The following is a 19894-nucleotide window of genomic DNA, read 5'->3' on the forward strand; positions in this document are numbered from 1 at the left end:
TGTCCTATTCTCCTTCTGTGTTTGCTTAAGTATTACAAGACGTTCAAAGTTTTCACCGCCCCCTGCTGTAAAGAAAGTTTATAACCACAAATGAATACAGCCTTGAATTGAACCCTTATAATGAGGAATAAAAATGTATATTGAATCAGTTTTTATTGAATTATTTAATCTCATATACAGTTAAGATTTATTTTCTTGTATGTTAACAATTAAGAACATTAAAGAAAAAAACAATAAAATATCTCAAATCTATTTGCTCAAGTGTTTAAAAAAACAACAGGCTTGAAAGACAGATGATACAAATATAGAAAATCAAAACTTGATTTATTTATTTTTCTAATTGTACAGTAAATATACAGTATAAATAATTAATACAATGAATCATTTACATACTGAATTGTATACTTATTATTACAAAATGTCTAAAGATTTTATAATACAAATTCCTGACATAAAGATAAAAAAATATGGAAAGATTGACTCCAAACTTTTCCCTTTTTAAAACTGACAGACACAAGAAAAAGATGAAACAAGATCATTCACAGGCCAGTTTGCCATCAAAGGAGGACAGAGTGATAGCAAAAGCCTGTAGAGCACACAGAGGAAAGCTGTAATCCATGGAAAACACATCGTCTGCTACCCGCCCAAACTGCATCACAATATAGTCCACTGAAAGACAGATAATAACGATTCAAAATAAACATAATATTGTCATATATTATAGCATGAAAGTAATAGGACAACCTGTCACTCACTATTATCTGGATGGACAATCTGAAAGTTTTTCACTGATGCTTGTGTGACTCGGCCATGGAAGTTGAGCACGTACGACTGGGTTTGCTCATTCCAGCTGGGTGACTTGTTTACAAGAGTGACTAAATTCTCTTTGTTCCCATTCTCAAATCGAGTGAGTAAAGACTCTAGTTCCTAGGACATGGAAAAAGTAATTTATCTGTTGAGAATACCTTATATCACAAATGACACAGCGTATTTATTCAATGTATCAAACATGAACTTTTAGGAATGAGGCTACAGATTGATTGTTTGCTCATTCAGACACCACTGGGGTTAACAGGTGCCTTAACATTAATAGAACCACAACAAAATACTCACTGTTTTTGGACGAATAACAGCTCGCTCATCATTCTCATGCATACCGGGGATGATCACTGTCATTTTCCTTGGACCTTTGAAACCCAGCACGTTTTTCTCCTGTGACATTAGAATGAATAATAATAGAAAGCTTTCTCCAATGTGACCATTATTTTTATAAATATAAACGGTGCACATGTTAACATACATAACATATTGCAGCTAGCTCTTGTCGCAGGCTGTCTGTTTCTTTGATGAATGTTTTTTTCTCAGGATTCACTCCGTTGTCATAAACAGTGAATTTTGTCCCCAAGACATTTGACCTAAAAGGATAAGTATTATTACATGGCCAAAATTCCAAACAGTAAAAAACTCTAGTCATATAATCAACATGGACTTCAATGGCACTGACCTTAGTTTGCCTATGAAGCTCTCTGTATCTCTTGATAAATCAGTGGGATCGATTGATATTAAATAATTTGAGGTTTTGCATTTCTTTCTTTTCCTGCCCGCCATCAGAAATACCTGCGCATTCAAAATATTACACAACAGAATATCAGCATATCCAGACAAACCTAAAGCAAAACTCTGAAATGTTTGACAAGGTTTTTCTCTCCTTGTCTTACCCTCTTCCCATCCTCCTTTTCCATGTGAAGGTAATATGTGGGATATATTCCTTTCTCCACTCCTCTCTTGTCTCTGGTTATCCTGCACTGAATGGTCACATCTCTTGGAGCTGGACGCGTGGCAAAAAGTTCCAAATCCTCCAAAGAAATCGGAGAGGACTGCACAATGAACATAAAAGTGTAAAAATATGGAATGTAATAAATCTACACTGTAAGATTGTTCAGAAATTTTCCATGTTAAATAATGATTATTTAAAAAAATGTTCTAAAACAATTGATTCTTTTATTTTTATGTTATTTTATAGTATATTTCGTTTGCTCTAGCTGAGAGAAAAAGAAAAAGTTATTTTTAACTACAATGAAATGTCTCACCCTTCCAATGTTCTCAGATTCACTGTCAGAAGAAGATTCCTTATAGTTAGAGTTAAAAGAAGCAAGATTATTCACATTTTTGGCTTCTTTTGGCTTCTTTGAAGTTTTTTTTATTTCCTTTTTGTCTCCCTCGTCTTCGTTTCTTTCTTCATTGCTGTCACTGAGGTCATGTTTTGCTTCAGTAAAAGAAGGAATGCGTTTAAACATTTCTGCACAATTCAGAAGAAACCAAACCGCTATTAAAGATGAAGTTCATATGAAGGGCTACTGTATGTGGTTGTGGCATAAAATATTCTACTGACCCGCTTTCAGTTTTTGTTCTTTTTTAGGTGTGGGAGGAACAGGACTCTTTGACGAGTCCTTTCTTTCATCATCACTTTCTGAGTCAGCACTATTCTCTGCATCAACGTTGAACTTCATCACTGAATCAGTCTGAGTTGCTGGAAAAGACCATGTGTACATTGTGCCATTTATATATCTGGAATGTTAACAATGCCAATGTCAGGTTACTTCCTATTTATGGATAAGAACTAGGCAGTGCAGGAAATGGCCTTTAACTTTTGTCATGCTTAACAATGGAGACACATCTCCGGTGCACTTACAAGATTGTTCCCCGGTCTTCACTTTCTCTTTGGATTCCTTTTTTTTGTCCTTCTTCTTTATAGATTTCTTCTCTAAATCTTCATGTTCCTCCAAGTCTCCTGCCTTTTTTGGTGCTTGGAAATAATTAGCAAAATAAAATGTCAAGACAAAGCACACTAAAGCAGAATCAAAAGGTATAATTGAAAACAATTGACAAACACTTACATTTTGTTTGTCCCTTTTTCGTGCATTTTTTCTTTGTTTTCTTTACATCTGTTTTGTCTTCTGTACCTAGAATGCATTGAGGGCTTGGTTGGGTGCTGATCTCAAGATCAGACTTCTTGGGCATGACCGGATGATACACATCCATCTCTTGTGATGTTTCTTCCACCTTTGATGAAATAGTCAGTTCTCCTAAACTAATCTCCTCCACAGTGCTTTCATAAACTTGCTCAGGTTGTGTGTCTGTTAACAAAAGGTAGTCTTGTGTAACCAAAAATTGCATGGAAACATCTATGTATAAATCTGATTTCTGGTTCTTAAAGTATCTACCAACCATTGAGGGAAGTGTTGCTCTGAGACTGGCTTATTAACAAAGCTGTGTCATCAGATCCAGCTTTCTGTCTCCGTGTCTTTGTTTGAATGTCATGATTCGCAGTGACCATCCGGGCATCTGTCCTTCTTCTTTGTTGCTTTTTGATCAAAAGTGAACGCTAAAAGAAATGTTTATTTGATAAGAACTACAGCACATTCTATCAAACATTCTTTAAAAATAACCAAAAATAAATAATAGGAAAAAGTAATTGGAAATAATGCTATTAATTTATGACCAAACATTATTAAATGTTAGCAGGTTGAAATCTGTGGCAACAGCAAACATAAAAATGTAAACTTCTTTTTATAGATATATGCTTAATAAATAACAAGTGATTAATAAATGCTGAAAAACTATATTGTTTATTACTGTATTCTGTTTGAAGTAATGAAGATAACGAAAGCTAAGATTGACTTAGTAATATTAGAAGTAGTGGGATTTTTTTCAGTGGTATCTAAGAGAATTAAAATTAAATCTGTACCTGATTGTCCAGCTTCTGCTGTCGGATCTCTGCCTCCTCCATTTCCTTTGTTGTAAAAGAACCACTTTTATGTTATTATGACACCTATAAAAATAAATGGATGTACCATATTATAAGAGTAAAAGCATTGAAAACAGTCGTCTCTGCACTTGTTCAAAGTGTTCTCTCTCTCTCTCTCTCTCTCTCTCTCTCTCTCTCTCTCTGTGTGTTGCTCAATCTGACATCACCACCTGCATGAACAGACGGTAAAGAAGATTAAAGCGGATAAAGTTCTTACACTCAACACACCAATGAGACATGTACAATGGATTCTCCATCATCACAGACATCAGAAACTATTTTATGACTTAACTCTGAAGTGCTGTGAGGTACAATATCAACATTGATCATTCTAAACAAGTTTTTTTTATATATGTCTTATGTGTTTTACCTAAATATAACTCTGAGGTGTCTCATAAAAATATATAGTTCTAATATTATATGGATTGTTTCTCTGCTTATACACATGACAATGCATCTTCAAAAGAATTTAATTATTCTTTGACGTCAGATTTTTCTCGGATTTCCTCCAATTTGGTACTTGAAAAAAGATATGTGGACGTTATACATACAACAAAAACAAAGTATGCATGTGACTGTCCATTAAAAAAAATGAAAAGAATTTTCGTAATTATTGCAGGTGCTGTCATCCTCTTTTAATAGTCTATAAATTATTTATATCGCATCACACGAGCTTGGACGTCAGATGTGACGAGACGCTCCAGTACACTAGATGGCGCTATTTAATATAGTTCGCAACCGGAAAACAAGGAACTGATCACTTTTGCTGATTTGCAAACAGATTTGGCGTGTTTTTGTGTAATCGCAAACCACTTTAAAACGTATTTTTGCCAACGGATCGAAAGAAGACACTGGCAGTACTTTTTTGTTCTACATTGCTCATGTTTCACGCTCGTGTATTTTCTTGTATTTTTATCAGCTGGAATACAACCTGGGAATAAAATTGTACAGTAAGTGTTTCAAATTATGTTGTGTACTGTCCGCTCTCAGAATTGTGTTAAATAAATGTAAAATTAAGTAATGCGATCCACATCTAGTTAAATTAGCTACATATGTTGCCGTCTTTGTTTGCTTGGTCTTCAGTGATAAGTCTATCAAGGTATTGGCCACAGAACTGACCAATAATCATGACTAAAGGGATTTTAGAGGAAGGGGTGGGGCAGATGAGTCACGGAGGGTTGAAAGTGCATTCAGAAGATGCTGGTTTCCCCTTTTTACCCTAGAAACTCAAAACAATCAGCAATGTTTTGTAAATGGGATAGGACCAATAGGTCTGGCGAATCTGATGGTTTTTACAGATTTATGAAATTATTTGCTTTATTCTGGAAAACTAAAGACAGAAAAGAAAAAGTCATGTGAGTAACTTATTGATAAGAATTGTTGTTGTTGTCGCATGGTGAATGTTTTTCTAATTGCTGAGTCGTATTACTCTGTGTTTTTTTCACAGATGTCCACTGTGCCGAGTTACCTCTAATAGGATGATAAAAAGTCAAGAACAAGATGTAAGATGTCTCTTATTTTATTGTATTGTGTGTGATGTATGTTTTGAACAAGAAAACAAAGGTTGCTCAACCCTAAATCATGTGGTGACATTCCCCAGTGATGTCAGTGACTGATGATCATGGTTAGAAACATTAGTCATCAAGTAAATGCTAAGACTTGGTCTACAAACGTTATTGCTGGTGGATTACAATCCAAGATGAGCCTCAATGTAGTCTTTTTAAAGGTATATGTAATGCATGTTTGATAGTTCAGTGTAAGTCTTGGTCTTAAAAATGTTGCTCTGTTGTTGTTGCAGGAATTTATTGCCGTGAGGGTTCAGGATCCTCGGCTTCAGAATGAAGGATCTTGGAACTCATATGTGGACTTCAAAATTTTCCTTCATGTGAGTATTTTTGCTTCAAGGATCTCCGATATAATCAGATGTGTGACTTCTTAAAGCTCTAAAAATGCTAATGTGATCAGTGTTGTCACAAGGAATTTTTTTAATAAATAAAATAGTTATCTTTTTAGAGTTTTTTATATTTGTTGTTAATGCATGTGTGTTGATTAAATCACAGACTAAAAGGCTGTGACCTCATTATTTGTTGAATTGCTTAGAAGGGATTTTGCATGCCACATGAGTGGTTTATGAAAGAATATAATGAAAATCCTTGAAAAGACTCAGAATCTTTCCAATTCATATAAACATACAGTGACAGAAAAGAAGACGAGACCATTTCAAAGACCATTTCATTTTTTCCTGAATTTACTATTTATTGATATGTGTTTAGGTCAAATGAACTACTTACAATATTTATCCTAAATTTCGCTTAAAAAGATTGTTTCTAGTTGCAGAAAATGAAAACTGGAGAGACAAGTGAAATAACAGAAAAGATGCTCTGTATTTTTTCAGACCTCAAATAGTGCAAAGAAAACAAGTTCATATTTACTAGCAACACATCAGTAATATTTCTCCATATATTTAGCAAAAGCTTAAAATGTATTTAACCTCTGTGTTTTTCACGCTTTTCATGTTGTCAGTCTTTCACATTGCTGTTGAGTGACTTTATGTTCCTCCTGAGGTTTAATTTGGACAGGGAATGGCCACAATACTACCAGAAAGGCTAATTAAATTAACATTTTGAATGGTCTCTTATTTTTTGTGGCGGTATGTGTGCCTGTTTTTGTGTATAGAACAACAGTTGTTTTGTCTTCATGTATGTTGTTTTTAATCTGACTATGGTTACTGTGTCTGTCACCAGACAAACAGCAAAGCGTTCACTGCGAAAACATCCTGTGTGAGGCGGCGATACAGCGAGTTTGTGTGGTTGAAGAGAAAACTACAAAAGAATGCTGGTCTTGTGTAAGCACATGCACAATTTCAAATATCATATACCCGATCATATCCATCTCTGCTGCTTTTCTTTACATTATTATCACATTCACTACTACTGAATTAATATTGGGATACTTATATAAAGGACATACTTTGTCAGAAATGCTTGTGTAATATGCACATTCTGTTTGGTTGATTTCTTTTGTTTTTACCCACAGGCCTGTTCCCGATCTGCCCAAAAAATCCTTCTTTTCATTTATAAATGATGACTTCATTGAAAGGAGAAGAAAAGGTCTACAGAGCTTCCTGGACAAGTCAGTTTTAGTTTAGTAACAAATATTTCACCATGCCAGTATTCGACTTTCTAATTTTCTTCAAATGATTGATTGCTGTTGTTTTACTTACAGGCTTCTGCACATGACAGTATGCCTGTCTGACAGCCAACTCCATCTCTTCCTGCAGACTCAGCTTCCTATCAAGCACATTGAGGATTGTGTGCAAGGCCACACCCCCTACACCGTGACCGAGGCCATTCTGACTTACGCTTCCTCCAACCGTGGATGGGCACAGGAGGAGGGGGTCGGGGGGCAAGAGTTATGGACGGCCCCTGTCACATATGAATCCACTGAGAGGTTTAAAACTATTACATTCAAGCATATTGTAAAGTAGTATTAATATAAATAATAATCATCCTATTAATTAAAATAATAATCATCCATTTTACAGCCCTGCTCCTCACCTACCCACGTCCACTAGATTAGAGCCTCCGAGTGAATTTACGGATGCTTCAGATCTAGAAACAGTGCTAATACCGAGTGATACAGAACAGGCTGGATCTGATTCAAAGGAGGAAAGTGACCATGAACACATGATTCAAGAGAGAGAAAGCACCATTAATGTAGTGGTTATTGCTGAAAGTGGTAAATCCAAAAAGACACAAAGGCTTGATGGGAAAGATCTACAAAGGGATGGACATGAATACCATGTCACACAGAGTGATGAACCGCAAGGAGATCTAGATTGTCTAGATAAAGCTGAACAAGAAATATATGCTGGCAGTGACATTGAAAGAAGGACCATTGATGGTACCAGCGAAGAAGAAAAGGGACAGTGTGAACGCATTGGAAAGGATCTTGTTAAAGCCGAAGATCAAACTTATAAAGATGTTGCACTTGATGGAACCTGTGTTTCTGAGGAGAACATCCCAGATGCTAAACACCAAGAACATAGTGAGGCTGAGATGACCGATGAGAGTGAAATCGGTGATGAAGAGAAAGTGAATGAAAACGGCCGCACACATTCAGAGATCAACGAAACGTGTCTTTCCCCCTCTGAGTGCAGTGAGGATGATGTCGGTGCGGTGAACGAGATCAATGCAAAAAATGATCAATTCGGCAGCGCCGTTTTGATACTTGAGGGAAGTGAGGAAGCTCTGGTCACGCAAACTGCTCCAATGACACTGACTGTGCAAAATGTGGACAAGTATGATGACAGGAACCTCGATGCAAATACTGCCGATGTCAGCCCACTTGTTTTACAAGCCATAGAGGTTGATTCAGTGCAATGTCTGGAAAAGGATTGTCATATGATAATCGCTTCCCAAGAACCCAACGTAAAGTAATTCCAAATAGCAAGTATTCGGAGACACTGTAAGCACAAAATATTGAATAACATACAGCTGAACACATCGTCACCTGTTTTCACTTAGATTGATTGTTGACATGTTTGTTTATAGACTGTTTTACAGAAGATAAAACGAATGACAGACAGGCTGTAGTTTTCTCTTATAATGTGAATGTGAATGAAAAGGTAGCAAAGATAATGCACTGTGCCATTCGCAGTCGTGCAACAAATACTTAAAGGAACAGTTCACCCAAAAATGAAAATTCTGTCATGAATTACATTCTCTCTAGTTGATTCTGGTTGAACACAGACAAAGATTTGGACAAATCCTTGTAACCAAACAGTTCTTGGACCACTGACTACCATAGTCAAAAGTGCCACAGAACTGTTTGCTGTCCTAGATTCTTCAAAATATATTGTACCGTTTTCAACAGGAAGATATTTTCCCTACTATGGTGGTCAATGGGGTGACCAAGAACTGTTTGGTTATATGCATTCTTCCAAATATCTTTCTCTGTGTTCATCAGAGCAAAGAAATGTATACAGATTTGGAATAATTCGAAGGTGAGTAAATGATGACAGAATTTTTATTTTTGGGTGAACTATCCCATGAAGACCAATATAAGTTGGGAGGGAACGGTGTAAAGGGCGAAGTGCATAACCATGGAAAACTGATTACATTTACATTATTGTGAAGTATGATTTTAGCATCTCCCCAAAGAGATCTGCTGACATGCGTCGACATGTGTATGTTTTGCATTTTCAAATTCCAGTTGTAGATGACTTGTTATTTTCTTAGGCACTTCCCTTTTTCTATGTAAAACATGTTACTCACTCTGTTGGAACTTTGGGTTATTAACCTTTTAGAACCAGTGTGGTTTTCAAATTGATGCTGGATATTTCTTTGAATTTACAGTAATTTGTGGACAAAACACTAATTTTAATAGATTCATTTTTTTCCTGAGCTATGAAATGACTGTTGCACTAAGTCTGTTTGTTGTTGCTCACTGACTGCCCATCTATTTATATTCTGCTGTGATATTGTTTTACATTGGCTGCTACCAACACTCCTACAGAAATATAAACTTTCACTATTAAGGAACTTGCTTGAAATTTAACAGTAAAGGGAACTGCTTTATGTACTTTAAATACTTCTGTTTATATATCTTTAAGTTAAAAAAAATATTTTTTCAAACCGGAAACGAAATTAGAAGATTACAAACGCACATTAATATTGCAATTTCAAAGCACCCTATGTAGAATTTTGTTTTTATTTCAAACAAAATGAAACTTTGTTTTGTTAATACTTGGTTGTAGAGGAAATTAATATTTTAATTGAATCCAGAAACATGTTTGTTTTGTATGTCTGTGTGGATTTTTCAGTGTGCAAACTAACAACAATGAAATAAAGAGAAACAGAATGAGAAATATATTTCACATACATTCATTGTACTTCAGAAACGTGTTCAGATTCATGCCCCTTAGAAAACATTTAGTTACAAAGTATAATTTTGTGGAATCAAAAATATTTTGAGAAATGTCTCAGTGGTTTTGTGTCCATACAATGGAAGTCATGCTCCCCAGAATATCTTACTGTGTTCTGCAGAAGGGAGAAAGTCATACAAGTCTGGAATTAAATGAGGGTAAATAATGATGAAATAATTCACATTTATTGTTTTTATATAAAATTTATATTCAGAATATAATAAGAAATGTATATATTTTAATTCTATCAAGTGTGTTTTAAAGCGATAGTTCACCCAAAAATATACAAAAATCTGTCATCATTTACTCGCACTTCAACCATGTTTGACTTTCTTCCTTCCACAGAACACAAAAGATATTTGAAATAAAATAATATTTTGCAAGTCAATGGGTACTGTTCGGTTACCAACATTCTCCAAAATATCTCATTTTGTGTTCTGCAGAAGAAAGTTATACAGGTTTGAAATGACAAGAAGATGAGTACATAAGGACAGAATTTTCATATTTGCGTGAACCATTCCTTTAATAAAAAATTGTAATTGTTAAATGTTTATCATTCCTTGATCCAGTCATACAAGATGTTGAATTCTCTTTCCCTTGAAAAATTTACATATTTTCCCTGATTATGTATTGTCTATTACTGTTGAAACTTGGTACCCTGTTTTAGCACTTTTAATATTATTGCCTCCCTATGATGAATGTGTTTATTGTTGTACTCACTCTTGTAAGTTAACTAGGTAAAGGCAACCATATCACCACAAGATGGAGACATAATATCAATCTTTTTGTCTTTCTGTAAAAAACCTATAGCAAATTTTGATCAAAACAATGTCATTTATGATCATGGTATGTCTCTGGTAAGAACCTCAAACAGTCATGTTTTTTCAGAACGTTCTCTAGCTCATAATGAACAGCAGAATAAATAAGTATTACAACATCTATAGTTTCATGTACAGGGTTAACATAACCCATCTCAGTGGTGTTTTCTGGGACATTGTTATTTTCTCGGTGTGAAGCTACAGTTGTGTTTTTCGATATGCAGATATGATCAAACACATCTGACAAACAGCTCTGAGGTCAAGGCCGAACCCACTGACCTCATTTCAGACTGTGACATCGGCAGATGGGGTTTTGGCAGCAGGGCACAGCAGCAGGATCTGTCCTGTAGTTGGCGGTCGATACCTTATCCGTGGCAATGTCCAACAGCAGAGCAGCACTTTCTTTTACTACTTCCCGTAGGACAAACCTGTATTCATCGCTGTCGGGGTTCAAAGGTGCCTCTTCTGCCTCATCCTGCGAGAGGTCAAATATCAGAGGCGGTTGGTGATAATGCTGTTGTCCACTTCCTCCTCCGCATGCCTCTGATCCACCTGAGAGAGCACATGAGTGTCAGTGCATTCACTATAACAACCAAAGGGGTGTTTCACAAAAATATGATTTCTGAGAAAGTAAGGTTTTTAATGACGAGTAGTTTTAATAACAGAGACCTGTGATGTAAAACGCCTTGTGATGTTTCAGCCTAACGGTTTGTAGGTCTCCAAACTGTCCAGCAGCCCCACTGTTTGGATGCATGATACTCTGCAAAAGAAAACAAACACATGGTTGCATCCAGGTCTTTCTTTAACAAATTTCTAACCTATAAAACAACACAGTTTTTTGTTGTGGTAAGTTTGGTGGTGTTTTTCCAAACAAACCTTATGCCCTGAGTTCGAGTCATTAAGCAGAATGTCTGTTATATCCATTCCATCATAACGTCGATCTGATGGCGGTTTTACACCAGCCAGGGAGAGGATGGTTGGAAAGATATCCATACCACTACAAAATAAGAGGAAGCAGTCACACAGTGAAAACAAAAACAATATTATCACAAAATGTTCTCATTGTTCCTGTACCTCAGCAGGGCATTGCTGGTGCTGTTGGGTTTGATCTTCTTGGGCCAGGCGACCACTGTGGGAACTCTGTGACCTCCTTCCCATGTGGTTCTCTTAGCTGATCCGCCACCTGCACAAACCAACGTCAACATGATAAATCAATTAATGGGTTTGTTATCTGAAACAACTTAAGAAACATTACAAGGCTCTTGTGAAATCTGCCCCCACAGAATTTCATCATTTACACACGTCCTACTCTTTGGAAGAATCAGATTATAATTTCAGCTATCAATAAGAGTACAGTACACTCAGTCCAGAACTGGACTGAATGTGTGTGGGACCTTCACAATTTTACTGCTTAGAATTTTTACCTAATTAAACAAAATTTGTTGAATTCTATAGTATGAGGAACACACAGAGTTAATTGTATAATAACAATGGGGATGTGGACTGTGTATTTGTTCATTTTATATACAGTAAATGTATCAGAGTTTAGAAAGAAATAAGAAAAAAATCTTCTTTATAATTCTGGTAAAATGTTTCTAATGTTGTGTCTGCTACCTCTGCTTGTCTGCCATCTTCCAACAAAAGGCCCAACGTTCCCCGAAAACTGGCATTTCTGTTCCCATGGGCCATTGTCACCTTAAGAATACAAAACTGTATATTCATACATTTGCATGGCTTAATGAACAGAGAAAATATGGGCATAAAAACTATAGTCATTTCAATTTTATCATCATCAATATTATATTATCATTAATCATATAAAAATTGTTATCATTTCACCAATAATTATAAGAAGTGTAAGAGTACAAATTTCACCAATAATTTTAAGAAGTGTAAGAGTACAAACTAGCAATGCATTGAGGGAATTAATGCACAAAAAAACTCACCAGTGAACCATATTAGTGTGTTTTCCAACTGCTCAGTGCTGACAGCCTCCATGATAGTGCCCACCAGGGAGTCCATGTCACTGAGGCTGGCTGTGTATGGGGCCTGCGTCGTAACGTTGAAGAAGGGGTTATGAAACAGCGGGACGTGCATGTGAGCGAGAGCCACATAGAGTAGGAAAGGCTGTTTGCGAGAAACGCTACACCAACAGGAATAAAACCCACATTTATTCTATAAGTTACACTGTACAGTAAAAAAAATGATAAGCACATATATTTCTGAAAGACTATGCTTGTACTTTTTCATTACCTTGAGATAATAAAGCTACTTTAACTTGAAACTTTGCGAAAATGTAATGGAAAATTCATATTGAAAATTCATACGTTAATGTTGTTACCCTACAATCAAATCACTTCTAATTTAAAGTGGCTCAATTCAAGTGCGTAGATATTAAGTTTTAAAAGAATAGGTCTCCCAAAAACAAAAAATATTTAATTATTTACTCCAAAACCTGTGTGAATTTCTTCTGCAGAACACAAAAGAACATATTTTCAAGAAAGGTGTTAACCAAACAATATTAAACCCCATTGACTTCAACTGTATGGACACAAAATGCCTTAAACATTTCTCAAAATATCTTCTTTTGTGTTCCAAAGAATGAGTCATATACAGGTTTTAAAAAAGACATGAGGGTGAATAAATTGTGACATATTTTTTTATTTCTGGGTAAAATATCCCATTAAAGCCATCATCACAAGTAATGAAATGCAGGTATATTAATAAAGAGATGGGGTTTGGATGTGCACAGACCACCTGATCCTAATCTATCCTTGGACTGCGTCAAAGCACGGTCAACACTGCAACTTCGTCTCTCCAGTTAACTTGTTTACAGTCTGTTAGAGACCTTATATTGACTGAACAAAGTCCCCAAACACTGTGCAAAACTGTTCCCTAATATCTGTTTTAAATCAACAATGGTTTTGGCTCTAGTTCACTGCTGGCTCTAAAATGTTCTATTTCATTACACATTTTAACCAATCTTACCATGAAGTTCAAGTTAGCTTTATTAATCTCTCTTTCAAAATGTTGGTAAAAAATTGGCTATTAAAATAGGATCAACCAAGATGGGACATGGAAACATATCAAGTATGTCACTTTGTTGTTTATGAATCATTTCAAATAAAAAAAACATACTGTAGAAGTGGTGGACACACCTAGTTTTTATCTGCTTTACTGCTGCCGCAGCATATCGTTCTTTAAGGCTCCATGTGTCCAAGGGCTGTTCAACTATTGTCTCATTTTCAAACAGAGGTAACGCCACTTTACTGTAGCATTGCTCATGCTTCCTGTTGAACAAAACCTTTCTTTCAGTAAAGATCAAGGTATCTACAAAATAAGAGGATATGGCATCCCATGTTATGATCTTGTGAGATGGAAAATAACACACCCAGCAGTATATTGACCGTGCATGCATGGTGGGCAGGTGGGAAGGTCAAGGCCTGGTTTATCAGTGCAGCCCATGTCATTACTATAAGGAATACCATAGTAGTAGTCGAAACCTGTAGTGTAAATAAACAAAAATACAAATATTGTGATAATTTGACCTGGTTGTCAACCTTTGGTAAACATGTTTTTAAAACCTTAATGTTAAAATAATAATTAATAATAATAATAATAATATGTATATATTAAATAAAACATTCTAATGTATGTGATAGTTTATTTTTTTGTAATATTATTGATTTTTATGTGAAAATGCTCTGTCAACAACACTGTTTTTCACAATAACATGCGTTTTAAATGTAAAGAGCATGCAAAAAATCTGAAATAGGTACAGAAAGGGCAATTTAAATGCTTACAACTTTAGCTTTTAAAAAGACAAAAAAATCCTGTTTACTAACCTCTATGAACTGGACTGTACGATCCATTATGACCAAGGTGCCATTTTCCTGTTATGATATCAAGACAGGCATTGTAAATAATTGTAACTGAAACATATTGAATTGCACCCTGGATAGTTTATTAGTTGCTATGGTAACAGTGAAGGAGAGCTAATCTGTTTAAGGTTTATTGCCCTCAGAATGTTAATCGTTGTTGTTGTTCTCTGCATATTCTTGGAATATTGCCGAGCTCACCAATCATGGCCGTATAGTATCCTGAATCTTGCAGGACCTGAGCAAACGTGATCTCTTCAAATGGCAGTCCTCCAACTGACCCCACAGCAAAATTGTGAGTGACCCCATTGCGCAGCCCGTGTCTGCCGGTCAGGAGGGCAGCACGTGAGGGTGAGCATGTGGAGGCAGGAGAATGGAAGTCTGTCAATCTGCAAATCAACAGATATAACTCCACCAGATAATCAGACAGAATTAGGCACAGACCGTGACAAGGCAAGTCTAAATAACACAAAATTTACCTTTTGCCCTTATCCCTTAGTGAGTCCAGCCAGGGTGTTGGTGTGGAGTTGTGAGGCCTTTTCACCCACAGATCACCCCAACCAATATCATCTGCTAAAATAATGATGAAATTGGGGCGGTCTTGCTCGTGAGGCTTACGTTGATTTTCTGTATGGCTTTTAACGTGATAAACCAGTCCAGAGAACAGAAAATAAAAAAGGAGCAGAGCACAGAAACCAAGCTGAGCCATTTTCAGTTACTAAATCTAAAAAAGGAGAATAAAACATAAATTCAACATCCGTAAATCCTTCTTTTTAACTAATATAATACTGAATTTCAATTACTATCATTTATAATTTTTAAGTCACTTAAATGACAGTTCCAACAAGGCTATAAAGCAATTCTCATTCTAATTTAAAGGAGACAACAATCCTGCTTATTTATTTTCCTATTTTCCTAATCTTTTTTAGGTATAACAAAGCAAAATCAGAAGTGGTAAACCTTTGATAACCACAGCACACTGAATGTACTCTATAAAATCGATTATAATATCATAGCATGAGGTATCATTTAACAGTAATATAGCTGAGGTTGCTGTATTTACAGTGTAAACCAATGTGGATGTCTCTGAGGGAATCTGTTGGGTTGTTATATCAGACACTGCTGGCTTTTATCTAAGAAGCTTCAACTAGAGCATTAGTCCTTTTGAAACATTTATGGACTTCTGCAGCCTGAGACCACTTAACACTGGGGTGGGAGATAAAAAAAAGAGGAAGTTCTTCAACATTTCCAATTCAAGGGGTTGCCGGTGTGGCCTTTCGTTCAACATTTACTGTAAACCAATCCATAGCATGCTGAACAGCTGTAACCTCCCACCAAAGAGACACTCAGTATTTGTGAAAGTGGACCCACCCAGCAGCACATGGACTCTTGGCAGAAGGGGAACAGAGCAACAACAGTTCTCTTTTAGACTGTCCATAACAGGTAAGCACGGATATATCGTTTTGTTTTTCAATTTTTAAGTATTAAGTAGTATACTTATTGCTACATATTATATACATTACATGCTACATAATTTATATATAAAAAATTATTTGCCCTTATATATAGGCATGACCGCGTGGAATAGAAAGTCTCTCTGTTGTATGTACATAAAATACATAAGCAAAATTATTTTACAAAAATATGACCAAATAATACAATAAGACAGGCCGAACTCTAACACACACACAAATATTGTTTTGCAGTCTACAAAGGTAACGTTAGTTAATGGAATAGACCGGTCCTTAAACTTTTATCCATGAGCGAGAACATTAATGTACATATGCACTTCAGAATAAATTGGATTATATATGAAGCAAATATTATTTACCTGAGAAAGTCCTCATCTAAAGCCGAACGGTTTAAAATGAATCATTTCAGTCGTTTTTATGATAAAAGCGCATCAGTTGTTGACATTTCGCTTCTTCCCGCCCAGCTGTGCGTAAAAATCACGCGAGAGGGATTTAATAGATGTTCTCGCGGGACTTTGGTGTCATACGGCGATCGATCTGCGCATCGCCGCGTGACATCAAACACACTTTAAGCGATACATTCCGGTCAAAAGTACTCCTTTTTTTAATTATAAAACTGAACATGTTGTGCAGTTGTTTTTCATTACCTATTCCTAACACTTTTGAACTAAAACATTTAAGTGCCATTTTTTTTGCACCACAGGTCTGGTGCAAAATGCTGCAAAATTACAGTAACGCTATGCTCTTTTACAGAAAACATATAGCCTAACTGAAAAGAACCTCAAAACACAGTTCTCTTTTTAACAGAGAAGACTGATTTGTAACTTTATAAACCACAAATGCAATAAACGAATAAAATATTCCTGTTATTGCCACAGGTTACTGTTTTCATTATGGCACGGTGGATGTTCAGACTGAAAGGTTGCCTTGGCCCTAATGTATATACAGAGGTCCCAGATGGAGGCTGGGGATGGATTGTGGCTGTGGCCTTTTTTCTAGTTGAGGTGTTCACCTATGGGGTCATCAAAAGTTTTGGAATTTTTCTCAAGGATCTTATGACTGACTTTGAGGAGAGCAACAGCAGAGTATCCTGGATCATTTCAATATGTGTCTTTGTTATGACTTTTACAGGTAAGAAGTCTGAAAAGTAGCTTCATGACAGTATGCGTTTCAACATTACATTGTACGCCTCAACAACTTCAAAGGTCGTCTAAAGAGAACATAAAATGAAAGATAAAATAACACTTAAACAAGCTAAATCAAGAAATTTCTTAGTGTTGGGTTATTTATATGATAATACACATCGAAAAGGTTGAGATCCTCCACTGTTTTAAAGGAACTGCATTTGGCCACATTTTATTACATATTTTTTTCTTATGCATGCATTCATTTTTGCAACCTTGCCATCTGTGTCTAAGATTTTGTGCCTCTTTAGCACCTTTATCATCAGTGCTGAGTAATCGATTCGGCTTCCAGCCGGTTGTGATGTTCGGAGGGTTTCTCATCTCCCTGGGCACAATCTCCACTGCATTCACCAGCTCCATCAATCAGATGTACCTCACTATTGGGATAGTTGCAGGTAATAAAACTCGGACCTCTTTATCTTATACAAAATAATAGAAAATAATTGTTGTCTTTGAATATCTTTCACTTTGTAGGACTGGGTTACTGTTTGACATTTCTGCCAACTGTCACAATCTTGTCCCAGTACTTCAGCAAACGTCGCTCTGTGGTCACCGCCATGGCCTCCACTGGAGAATCATTTGCTATATTTGCTTTTGCTCCAGGTGAGGGTAGTCCTGCTCAATTACAATATAATATAATTTAAATCATTCAACGTATCGCTTGTTTTGGCAGCATTCACAGCTCTAAAGTATCACATTGGCTGGAGATACACCTTGGTGGTGATCGGAACATTGCAGGGAATCATCATTATCTGTGGAGCATTGCTTCGACCCATAGTCATCAAACCAAAGACATCTCAAACTGGAATTGAGCAGATCACAAACTCTATTCCCATAGACCAGCTGAGAAACTCTGGAGATTTAGATGTCCTGTCTCCTGACATGCATGAAGCTGGCCTCGAATCTGTTGGGGAGCAGAAGGGTGAGGTGGAGCCACTTCAGGTTCCTCCAAAACAAAAGGACATTAGTATGCAAGCTAAAAATAAGCTCCTGGACTTGACTGTCTTGAAGGAAGGCAGTTTTTTGTGTTATTCAGCGTTTGGCCTCTTTGCAACGTTGGGATTCTTTGCTCCACAGCTGTATGTGGTGGAGCTCAGTGCCAGTATGGGTACGGAGAGAGACAAGGCTGCCTATATGCTGTCGACAATGGCTATCGCTGAGATCTTTGGCCGGCTCTCTATTGGATGGGTACTGAACTTGGGGCGGGTTAGAAAAATCTTTGTACTGCTTGGATGCGTATCACTGATGTGTCTGGCGCTGGTGTTGTTCACCTTGGTACATGGATTCTGGGGACTCGTTGTGTGTTGCGTGCTTTACGGCTTCTTGCTCGGAAACATTGCATCCACACACATTCCAATGTTGGCTGAGGATGATGTCATAGGGATCAAGAGAATGCCCTTGGCTGTAGGCGTCTATGTTTGCATTCAGAGCTTTGCTGGACTTGCCGGTCCACCTCTAGGAGGTAAGAACCTTCATGTGTTTTATGTCAAATATAAAAACTCCCCAAATCAGCAACACAGTTTACAAAATGTTCTTAAAATATTTTAGGTGCCCTTGTGGACATTACACAAAATTACAGCTCTGCATTCTTCTCCTGCGCTGGGGGTATGGGACTAGGGGCCGTCTTTCTTGCGCTTGTACGCCCAGCAAAGACAGGTCGTCTATGCATGAGGAGGGACAATGGCAGAAACAACCCCGTAGTGCAACAAGAATCCAAAGACATGCCAGGGGATTTTCAAGAGGTGGACATTAACGTAAACACAGAAATCAAGTCTTAAATCAAGGCATGTATTTCAGAACTGTAGGATCAGACCTGTGATATTAAAAGAATGTAGTACTTTAAAGAAAATCTACATTTTGATTTATAGCAAATGTTAAGTGAAACTCATGTCATACAGTAGTTGTCATGAAAATACTCAAGTACGCCAAGAATGAGCACAAACCTCAATAAATTGAGAAGACACATGTTAGGTGATACTTCGCTGATACGCTGGGACTTTTATTGATGAAAAGTCCCATGAAGTCCATGCATCTGTGCAAAGAACAGAGATGATCTATGACAGGAAACCACATTTTAGTGGTTTTAGTGAATACAGGCAATGAATGTATAAGTGATGACGAAGAACTGAAGAGTAAAGCCAAGCCAAAGTAAATGTTGAACATGATGGCTGAAGTTATAACGGTAGAATGGTATAAGAAACAGAAACGTTATAGAATTTTTTTATTTAATGCTTCATATACTCAATTATTGTTAAGATCCCCAATTATCATCAATTATCCAATTATAATTTTTTCTTTCAAGAGAGTGACAAATCAGTATTTATTATTTTGCACAACTAGTCAATTCTGAATGTTAACTGCGGTAAACAACTTATTATTACCAATACACTACCAGTTGTTTACTATCATTGCTCTTCCGTATGATTGTTTTCTCCACTGTGAATTACATTAGCATCTCTTTTATTTAGAGATCACTGTGCATACAGTTCACCACAAAGCACATTAATGTTAACTGTGAAATCAAGAAGTAATGCTACGTCTTCGTAATAAATGAGCCACAACTTCAAATGTGACAGTGTCTGAAATGAAAAACTTTATAATTTACCTCTTACCTCTTATGTTGTTATTGAAAAACTGTCACTTGACAGATCATTTTGTGTCACATAATTTTATATATTTGAGAAAGGGATTTGTATTTGCTGTCTTCCATGGAATGTTTTTGCAATATATATTTTATTTACAAGGCATAATAGATGACTGTCATGAACTCTTTCAGATTTTAAAATAAAGCCATGTTCATCTTTTTGT

General features: G+C 36.4%; 3 protein-coding genes across 10 annotated transcripts; 2 read left to right on the top strand and 1 right to left on the bottom strand.

Moving 5' to 3' along the window:
- Window positions 1-318: 318 nt before the first annotated feature.
- On the bottom strand, window positions 319-16378 carry LOC130439518 (arylsulfatase G-like). 7 transcript variants are annotated; one of them, XR_008909461.1, is made up of 14 exons: window positions 16262-16378; window positions 14910-15154; window positions 14632-14819; window positions 14398-14445; window positions 13944-14055; window positions 13711-13842; window positions 12499-12695; window positions 12167-12247; window positions 11627-11735; window positions 11429-11549; window positions 11222-11312; window positions 10832-11104; window positions 3749-3832; window positions 3346-3385 (listed from the first exon to the last, which is right to left on the bottom strand). XR_008909461.1 is itself a non-coding variant. In XM_056772161.1 (13 exons), exons 2-13 carry the CDS (start codon window positions 3788-3790, stop codon window positions 536-538), a joined length of 1692 nt encoding a protein of 563 aa, XP_056628139.1. In that variant the 5' UTR covers window positions 3791-3832; window positions 10832-10969; the 3' UTR covers window positions 319-535. The 7 variants fall into 7 exon arrangements, 6 of the variants coding, with proteins under 6 accessions (XP_056628139.1, XP_056628140.1, XP_056628141.1 ...); XM_056772161.1 differs by lacking the exons at window positions 11222-11312; window positions 11429-11549; window positions 11627-11735; ... (6 more) ...; window positions 14910-15154; window positions 16262-16378 and adding exons at window positions 319-669; window positions 756-927; window positions 1114-1212; ... (5 more) ...; window positions 2693-2806; window positions 2898-3137 and having other exon boundaries at window positions 3229-3385; window positions 10832-10969; XM_056772162.1 differs by lacking the exons at window positions 11222-11312; window positions 11429-11549; window positions 11627-11735; ... (6 more) ...; window positions 14910-15154; window positions 16262-16378 and adding exons at window positions 320-669; window positions 756-927; window positions 1114-1212; ... (5 more) ...; window positions 2693-2806; window positions 2898-3137 and having other exon boundaries at window positions 3229-3385; window positions 10832-10969.
- On the top strand, window positions 3896-9681 carry snx11 (sorting nexin 11). 2 transcript variants are annotated; one of them, XM_056772169.1, is made up of 7 exons: window positions 3896-4758; window positions 5256-5310; window positions 5607-5693; window positions 6553-6653; window positions 6845-6940; window positions 7034-7258; window positions 7353-9681. In XM_056772169.1, the coding sequence occupies exons 2-7, from the start codon at window positions 5287-5289 to the stop codon at window positions 8245-8247; spliced, it is 1428 nt and encodes a 475-aa protein (XP_056628147.1). In that variant the 5' UTR covers window positions 3896-4758; window positions 5256-5286; the 3' UTR covers window positions 8248-9681. The 2 variants fall into 2 exon arrangements, with proteins under 2 accessions (XP_056628147.1, XP_056628146.1); XM_056772168.1 differs by lacking the exon at window positions 3896-4758 and adding an exon at window positions 4771-5163.
- Window positions 15499-19891, top strand: LOC130439520 (monocarboxylate transporter 7). The gene is made up of 6 exons (XM_056772170.1): window positions 15499-15873; window positions 16781-17033; window positions 17338-17481; window positions 17561-17689; window positions 17760-18548; window positions 18635-19891. Exons 2-6 carry the CDS (start codon window positions 16796-16798, stop codon window positions 18862-18864), a joined length of 1530 nt encoding a protein of 509 aa, XP_056628148.1. The 5' UTR covers window positions 15499-15873; window positions 16781-16795; the 3' UTR covers window positions 18865-19891.
- The last annotated feature ends 3 nt before the right edge of the window (window positions 19892-19894 follow it).

The sequence above is a fragment of the Triplophysa dalaica genome, chromosome 17 (genome assembly GCF_015846415.1).
Source record: "Triplophysa dalaica isolate WHDGS20190420 chromosome 17, ASM1584641v1, whole genome shotgun sequence".
Lineage (NCBI taxonomy): Eukaryota > Metazoa > Chordata > Actinopteri > Cypriniformes > Nemacheilidae > Triplophysa > Triplophysa dalaica.

What these genes read in the sequence shown, in the direction of transcription:
- LOC130439518 (XM_056772161.1), bottom strand. Translation starts at nt 3,790, where the DNA reads ATGGAGGAGGCAGAGATCCGACAGCAGAAGCTGGACAATCAG. An exon ending in GAGCAACACTTCCCTCAATG is followed by an intron (nt 3,138 to 3,228) that starts GTTGGTAGATAC and finishes TTTTGTTAACAG; the next exon opens with ACACACAACCTGAGCAAGTT. An exon ending in AGAACAAAAACTGAAAGCGG is followed by an intron (nt 2,300 to 2,392) that starts GTCAGTAGAATA and finishes TGAATTGTGCAG; the next exon opens with AAATGTTTAAACGCATTCCT.
- snx11 (XM_056772168.1), top strand. Translation starts at nt 5,006, where the DNA reads ATGCTGGTTTCCCCTTTTTACCCTAGAAACTCAAAACAATCAGCAATG. An exon ending in GACAGAAAAGAAAAAGTCAT is followed by an intron (nt 5,164 to 5,255) that starts GTGAGTAACTTA and finishes TTTTTTTCACAG; the next exon opens with ATGTCCACTGTGCCGAGTTA. An exon ending in ACATATGAATCCACTGAGAG is followed by an intron (nt 7,259 to 7,352) that starts GTTTAAAACTAT and finishes TCCATTTTACAG; the next exon opens with CCCTGCTCCTCACCTACCCA.
- LOC130439520 (XM_056772170.1), top strand. Translation starts at nt 16,796, where the DNA reads ATGGCACGGTGGATGTTCAGACTGAAAGGTTGCCTTGGCCCTAATGTA. An exon ending in CTTTGTTATGACTTTTACAG is followed by an intron (nt 17,034 to 17,337) that starts GTAAGAAGTCTG and finishes GTGCCTCTTTAG; the next exon opens with CACCTTTATCATCAGTGCTG. An exon ending in CACTATTGGGATAGTTGCAG is followed by an intron (nt 17,482 to 17,560) that starts GTAATAAAACTC and finishes TTCACTTTGTAG; the next exon opens with GACTGGGTTACTGTTTGACA.